This window comes from Neolamprologus multifasciatus, chromosome 20 (assembly GCF_963576455.1).
Source record: "Neolamprologus multifasciatus chromosome 20, fNeoMul1.2, whole genome shotgun sequence".
Classification (NCBI taxonomy): domain Eukaryota; kingdom Metazoa; phylum Chordata; class Actinopteri; order Cichliformes; family Cichlidae; genus Neolamprologus; species Neolamprologus multifasciatus.
Genome location: NC_140458.1, coordinates 8,232,653 through 8,239,942, shown reverse-complemented (window position 1 = coordinate 8,239,942; position 7,290 = coordinate 8,232,653). Strand labels below are relative to the sequence as shown.

General features: G+C 39.2%; 2 protein-coding genes across 2 annotated transcripts; one reads left to right on the top strand and one right to left on the bottom strand.

The window, feature by feature from the left end:
* Positions 1-1,395: 1,395 nt before the first annotated feature.
* LOC146494331 (PAN2-PAN3 deadenylation complex catalytic subunit PAN2-like) lies at positions 1,396-4,055 on the bottom strand. The gene is made up of 2 exons (XM_085145795.1): positions 2,385-4,055; positions 1,396-2,286 (listed from the first exon to the last, which is right to left on the bottom strand). Exons 1-2 carry the CDS (start codon positions 2,484-2,486, stop codon positions 2,050-2,052), a joined length of 339 nt encoding a protein of 112 aa, XP_085001921.1. The 5' UTR covers positions 2,487-4,055; the 3' UTR covers positions 1,396-2,049.
* A 690-nt stretch (positions 4,056-4,745) lies between these two features.
* Positions 4,746-5,834, top strand: LOC146494330 (PAN2-PAN3 deadenylation complex catalytic subunit PAN2-like). Its single transcript, XM_085146001.1, has 4 exons — positions 4,746-4,873; positions 4,972-5,151; positions 5,263-5,428; positions 5,650-5,834. Exons 1-4 carry the CDS (start codon positions 4,784-4,786, stop codon positions 5,832-5,834), a joined length of 621 nt encoding a protein of 206 aa, XP_085002127.1. The 5' UTR covers positions 4,746-4,783.
* Positions 5,835-7,290: the final 1,456 nt, after the last annotated feature.

Genomic DNA, 7,290 nt, shown 5'->3' with positions numbered 1-7,290 from the left:
ATATATATACAAAGGTGTTTGGGGAAAAGGGCCAGGGTTCCAGGGTCCAGGAGTGAAAGGGGCCGGAGTCCAGGGGAGGGGGTTTCCACACACAAACAGCTCCTCTTTTCTCCACCACTCTTCTTGCTCACGCTCAGTCACAGTTGCACAGGGAACGGGTCCGGTGCCGATCTGCGATGCGTTTGTTGTTCTCTTTTGTGCGTAGTAGGGCCGCTTGAGTGGCCCGCCAAACTCGACAACACCTGTGTAAATTCATTTCTTTTGAATTAATCCCTTCTTCTGAAATATAAGAACCTCTCCTGGTTTAAATGGCACTTTGGATTTCCTTACTTTCTGTTCCACTCCCAACCCCAAATAGATGCTGACAAGCTGACACAGTAACATGGAAGAGGGAAAGAAGTTGGAAGGGAAAAAAATACACCTAATGACTAACAATGAAAAATGTAAAATAAAATCAATAATAATAATGATAATAACGGTAAAAGATGAAGTAACAGGTTTTTAGTTTCTTGTTTATTCCAAATGATCATCCAGATGTCTGTGACATGTGATGACAAACACCATAATGTTTGTCATCACATGCTTAAACTCATCATATATTTTTGCATATGCTGAACAGGCAGTCAGACATGCTGTAACTGTGGGGTAGAAAACTGCATGAACACCATGGGGTCTCAAACGCTGCAGGACAGCGGTCCTCGAGGGCCGCTGTCCTGCAACTTTTCCATGTGAGAATGTAATAGCTAGTTTTAAGCCTCCCAGTTATCAGTATTGTGATTACACTATTGCTTTAACATTATTGAGACTACACAACACATTCATCCCTGACCTCCTCATATCCAGCTGAACAGGATTACTATACTCTGTGTAGATTTACACATTCTTTCATGGAACATTGAAATAACTGTGTTGTGTAGATTTTTAACATATCTCCTGGATCATTACTAACTGTATGTTTGGTTTTACTTGAAGAGTTGTTGGTAAGACCACACAAGGAGCTCAAACAATTTCATGTTATGGTTCCCAAAGCAAAACAAGCTGAAAGACAATGAGAATAATGTCATAAACCTTTAAAAACAACTGTGTGGAAACAATAAGAGTGTGCAGATCATCCAGCAGAGGGCACCATTATATCAAAAAATCGTTCAAATGTGACTTAAAGATTTATTAACCCTCTCAGGCTCAAATTAAGTTTTTGTTGCTAATGCACAAAAGAATACCTGCAGTGGTACTTCTGAGTAAAAAAAAACTCATAAAATATGTATGTGGGGTAATCAGGTTGTTAGCTTTTACTTGTTGCAAATCTGCAACGCCTGCCTTGACAGGGTTAAATGAAGCACGTCTATTAAAGTATAGTTACTACTTTTCAAAGGTGGTGGGTGTAAATGCTGCTCAGGATGCCTTCATTTACATGCAACAATTTTGTCTTTTTCTTTTTTTAAAAAAAAAATCCTTCAAATTCATATTTTGAATAATCACTTTCCCCCCTGTAAACCTCTCTGATATAAAAAGCTTACATTTAGATATGATAAAAACAACTGAGTCACTGACTCAAAGCAAATAACTGTAAAATATGATACAAAATAAGCAGCCCGAGCATCTTCAGGTCATGGTGTTGCTCACAGTCCCATCACAGAGGGAAGCACAGCAGCACCTGTGGATGGATGGAGACTGCATTCAGTCCACTCAGACGGACCATCTTGCATCCGAATCCAGGACTTTCCAGTTCAGCTGGAAGCCTTTGTCGTAGACTTCGTAGAGCACCTTCGTCACGTAATGATTCCCTCCTTCCTGATACAGCTCCAGGTACTTCCTGTAAAGCTTCAGGGCCGTGCATGAGTCCTCCGTGCTGTCGTGGGTTTCTCCTTGGATGTTGAGGCCTGTGGACATGAACAAAAAGGTCAGGAATGATTAAAATGAAAGTGTCAGAGAAATCATCCTCTTGTAGGGCAATCGGAAGAGGTGGACGGTGTCGATAACTTGATCTTTGGGAACCTTAAGAAACAGAAAATAAAAAAACATTAAAATCAAAGCACATTAATAAAAAAATTACATCTTTAAACTATATGGACTAATTTGAAATTTAAAACTGATGAAATAACGTACCACTAAATTAATGACACGAAAGTTATTCTGCAGGCCGTGGCCGACGAAGCGAACTCCTGCATCGATGAGGAAGCGTAGCTTCAGGTAGGTCGACTTCAGCGTGGTCACGTGCTTAGAGGATACTGTGGCATCCAGGTCTCCAGGTTCGATTCCAGAGTATTTTGTCAAATAGTCGACCACCTGGAAGAACAAATTGACAAGTTAGCGGGTGGATCCTTGAAACATTATATATTCATTCTTTTAGGTCATCGTGGACTTTTCTCTCTGCAGCTTCTCACCTGCTCCTGAGTGGAGATGTAGTCATCGATGAAGGGGACCCCCTCGTTGGGTCCCTGACCCCTCACACAGGTGATCCTGGCCACAGACATCTGACTGGGCATGATGGTCGATTTGGTGCCGTCGCTATGCAGCACTGCTTCCTCCTGAAAACGCACACATTCAGGGGTCAAATTTGTTTTAAATACATGAGTCAGATTACCTGAACTACTGAAAATATGTACTAGGAATATTTAAAATTGTTTTTAATCCTATATCTCCTAATCATTATTATTTCGATCCCTCTCTCATATTCAAAACATCAATGGAAGAATATCTGATTGGGACCTGATTGAAAAGCTGAGTGAAATGAGAAATGTATAAACAATTTGTTTCATTGTGCATATGGATGAAATATAATGTAGATAAATGGGACAAAGGTTGAACTGAATGTTAACATTCATCAGATCACAGCTCAGGTTGTGTCAAACCAGCAAGTAAAAACATTTTTGAGACACTATGGATGTTACCCTTCAGAGGTCCTAAATGTACTAAATGTAATTGATAAATATAAGTTATTAGCCAGTAAACGACTTGGCAATGTTCATGTAATACAAATATATGTATTTTATTTTTCCTGGAGGGCAGTCATTTTTAAAAACAAGATGGCAGCTGCAGTGTAAATCAAGCTGTGAAATAAAAGATCAAAGAAGACTTAAACAGTATTTAAATATTCAGGCTTTTTCAGCATTTAGAAAAATTGTGTTTGATATTCAAACTGATCTGCTGCACAGCTTCTCTAACTCTGCTGCCACAAGGACAGATACAGGAAGTCGCTTAAACCACATGAAACTAATCTTTATAGTATTTGTTTTATTTTACTCCAGGAGCAAAAGATGTTTTCCAAAAATGGGACAAACGGTTGTTTAATTTTATGGTTGCTGTGGTCCTGAGAGTCGTTGAGCTTGTCTTTGTTTTTAGGGTCACAGGTTTCAAGCTGGTAATCAAGGTGTGAATCAGAAGGGTTAAATGAGCCCCTCCTGGTCTCCGACAAGCCTGCCCCATAAAGGACTTTTTCTTTTGTTTCGGCCCAATTCATGTCTGTGGATCTTTTCTTTGTTAGTAACGCTAAACATGTTAAAAGCTGAATTAAGGCTACACAGGGTTTATTTCCTCGCTAAAAACGTTAAAAAGCTTAAATTTTCATGTTCTATTGCTGTGACACAGGTGAGTGGGTCAAACATGAAACAGGAATTTGACCCAGAAAAGCACAGGCTGAGGAAAATGACTTAAGCGTCCGTTATTGTAAGATCATGAACTTGTTATAGCTAGTTTGTTGAATAAAACACTGATGGAAACAGGAACATGATGAAATCAATAAAAGTGCTCATTTTTTGTGTTTTTGAATGTTGGTTGTCATTTATTTTATTCACACAAATGCAGTTTGGACAAGTGCTGATGGTCCTTTGTTAATTAAAACCAAACAATCACCATTCCAAGGTTAATCAATACCACTGAAACAGATAACAGACAATAGCTGAAACTATCTTTAATCAACAGTCAACTATCAGCTTCAATTGATTTGACTCAACCAATGAGGGCATCAAATTTGGATTATATGGTTTCAGCTAGGTCTAAACCAAAAGTTGTATTTTGCATCTAGGACACCAAAGAATTTGGTGCTTTTGACGACCTGTTGACGACGGCTGTTAATCAAGGTGTGGATTAAGCGTGCTAAATGAGGTCCTCCCAGTCTGATCAAACTCATTATCTGGGTGCAATTCAGAAACAACACGCTCAGGCAAAAACTGGGTCAACCCCCCTCTGACACCTTAATGTGGGCTTAATGATGACACGATGCCCACGTCTCCCAAAGAATTCACACCTGTATTCATGAAAACTCAGCCACACCCACCTTGATTCAGACCCTGAAACCTGTGAGCCTAACGTTGAATACAGGGACAGTCAACGACTCTTAGGACCTCCTTGAATCCCAGTGGAGGTTAAATACCCGGCTCTCTCCATCAGACTTTAGATCTGGACTCCAGTTTTCTTCATTTCAAAAGATCAGGATTAAACCTGCAAGTACTACTATTTACAGAAGTTCCAGTTCCTCTGCAGGCTGATTTAGCTGAAGAAGATTTTTGAAGCTCTCAACACAAGATTAGGTGAATACTGGGCCAACCATCACAGTACTATGAACTCTCCTCTCTGGACTCCTCAGTGGACTGCTGGGGGACTGGAACCCTCCATGAACTCATATCTGAATCCACAATTTTAAATATTCCAAAAACATATTTTCAGTAGTTCAGCTAATCTGACTCATGTATTTAAAACAAATTTGACCCCTGAATGTGTGCGTTTGCAGGAGGAAGCAGTGCTGCATAGCGACGGCACCAAATCGACCATCATGCCCAGTTAGATGTCTGTGGCCAGGATCACCTGTGTGAGAGGTCAGGGACCCAACGAGGGGGTCCCCTTCATCGATGACTACATCTCCACTCAGGAGCAGGTGAGAAGCTGCAGAGAGAAAAGACCACGATGACCTAAAAGAATGAATATATAATGTTTCAAGGATCCACCCGCTAACTTGTCAATTTGTTCTTCCAGGTGGTCGACTATTTGACAAAATACTCTGGAATCGAACCTGGAGACCTGGATGCCACAGTATCCTCTAAGCACGTGACCACGCTGAAGTCGACCTACCTGAAGCTACGCTTCCTCATCGATGCAGGAGTTCGCTTCGTCGGCCACGGCCTGCAGAATGACTTTCGTGTCATTAATTTAGTGGTATGTTATTTCATCAGTTTTAAATTTCAAATTACTTCATGTAGTTTAAAGATGTGATTTTTTTTATAGATGTGCTTTGATTTTAATGTTTTTTATTTTCTGTTTCTTAAGGTTCCCAAAGATCAAGTTATCGACACCGTCCACCTCTTCCGATTGCCCTACAAGAGGATGATTTCTCTAAAATTCCTTGCTTGGTATTTTCTTGGTAAGTTAGTAGAAACAAAAAAACAAAAAACAAAAAACATTATTACTGTGAGAGGGATTAGGATCCAAATATGTAAATTGGATAATCCGCTCATGTTACCGAAGTCAGTATAGTTCATGATGTTTTAGTTGCCATCAAACTCATCTTGGAATTAAATCTAAACAACAAAGTATTTAGAGGCTTTTTTGAGTTCATGCACTAAAGCGTACGTGTTAATTCCTCATATCCACCCTGTAATCTGAAGCTGAACACTTTCATTTTAATCATTCCTGACCTTTTTTTCATGTCCACAGGCCTCAATATCCAAGGAGAAACCCACGACAGCACGGAGGACTCATGCACGGCCCTGAAGCTTTACAGGAAGTACCTGGAGCTGTATCAGGAAGGAGGGAATCATTACATGACGAAGGTGCTCTACGAAGTCTACGACAAAGGCTTCCAGCTGAACTGGAAAGTCCCGGATTCGGATGCGAGATAGTCCGTCTGAGTGGACTGAATGCACTCTCCTTCCATCCACAGGTGCTGCTGTGCTTCCCTCTGTGATGGGACTGTGAGCAACACCATGACCTGAAGATGCTCGGGCTGCTTATTTTGTATCATATTTTATAGTTATTAGCTTTGAGTCAGTGACTCAGTTGTTTTTTATCATATCTAAATGTAAGCTTTTTATATCAGAGAGGTTTACAGGGGGGAAAGTGATTATTCAAAATATGAATTTGAAGGATTTTTTTTAAAAAAAAAGAAAAAGACAAAATTGTTGCATGTAAATGAAGTCATCCTGAGCACTGTAAAATGTTTGTTGTTTGATACCAGGAAGTGGAGAATGTGCATGAATCCATGAAAATCTTGATTAAAACTGATTCCAACCACAATGAATTTAGTTTGTTTGTTTTTTCGCCAGATTCTGTGAAATCTGTTGCACTGTTCATTTTACAGCTAACTTTTTGCAGCTTTCTCAGAATTCAGATCAACTTTCAATTTTTCAAAAGCTGTTATTTCTCTTCTATAAATGACACATTTAGCAAGTTTGAAAAAAATGTCCTCAATATTTCACCTCGAGATCTTTAAAAAGCCCTAGCTGGTAAGGACTGTACTTCAAGTGCAGCATTTACAGCCACCACCTTTGAAAAGTAGTAACTATACTTTAATAGACGTGCTTCATTTAATAAAGCTTTAAGTGATTTTTTGATATAATGGTGCCCTCTGCTGGATGATCTGCACACTCTTATTGTTTCCACACAGTTGTTTTTAAAGGTTTATGACATTATTTTCATTGTTTTTCGGCTTGTTTTGTTTTGGGAACCATAAAATGAAATTGTTTGAGCTCCTTGTGTGGTCTTACCAACAACTCTACAAGTAAAACCAAACATACAGTTAGTAATGATCCAGGAGATATGTTAAAAATCTACACAACACAGTTATTTCAATGTTCCATGAAAGAATGTGTAAATCTACACAGAGTATAGTAATCCTGTTCAGCTGGATATGAGGAGGTCAGGGATGAATGTGTTGTGTAGTCTCAATAATATTAAAGCAATAGTATAATCACAATACTGATAACTGGGAGGCTTAAAACGAGCTATTACATTCTCAGAAATATTGTAATATCAAAAATAATAATAAAATAAATCAATACGAATATTTTTGTCAATATGTGGCGAGTAAGACAGTCAAGGCCTTTGAACCAATTCAAGGCTCCGAAATCAACAGATTCTGTGAGAGAGAGGAAGCATTTTTTCAGGGATATAAAAGTCCAAAGAGCCGTAACCTTTTCCGTGCCAGAGTATTGTTTAAACTTAAAAGTCACTCAGAACTCACCATACACTCAGGACTCTTCAGAAGATCGTGAAGTAGACTTATAACACTACGAATGGCTGGTGTGAAGCTGATATCCAGGTCCAGATTTAGTAAGTAGAAATTTCTTTGGGTTATGT

Excerpts from the sequence above, each read along its gene's own strand:
- LOC146494331 (XM_085145795.1), bottom strand. The coding sequence starts at position 2,486 with ATGCCCAGTCAGATGTCTGTGGCCAGGATCACCTGTGTGAGGGGTCAG. Across the intron at positions 2,287-2,384 it reads ACATCTCCACTCAGGAGCAG|GTGGTCGACTATTTGACAAA; the intron begins GTGAGAAGCTGC and ends TTGTTCTTCCAG.
- LOC146494330 (XM_085146001.1), top strand. The coding sequence starts at position 4,784 with ATGTCTGTGGCCAGGATCACCTGTGTGAGAGGTCAGGGACCCAACGAG. Across the intron at positions 5,152-5,262 it reads TTCGTGTCATTAATTTAGTG|GTTCCCAAAGATCAAGTTAT; the intron begins GTATGTTATTTC and ends CTGTTTCTTAAG. Across the intron at positions 5,429-5,649 it reads AGGGATTAGGATCCAAATAT|GCCTCAATATCCAAGGAGAA; the intron begins GTAAATTGGATA and ends TCATGTCCACAG.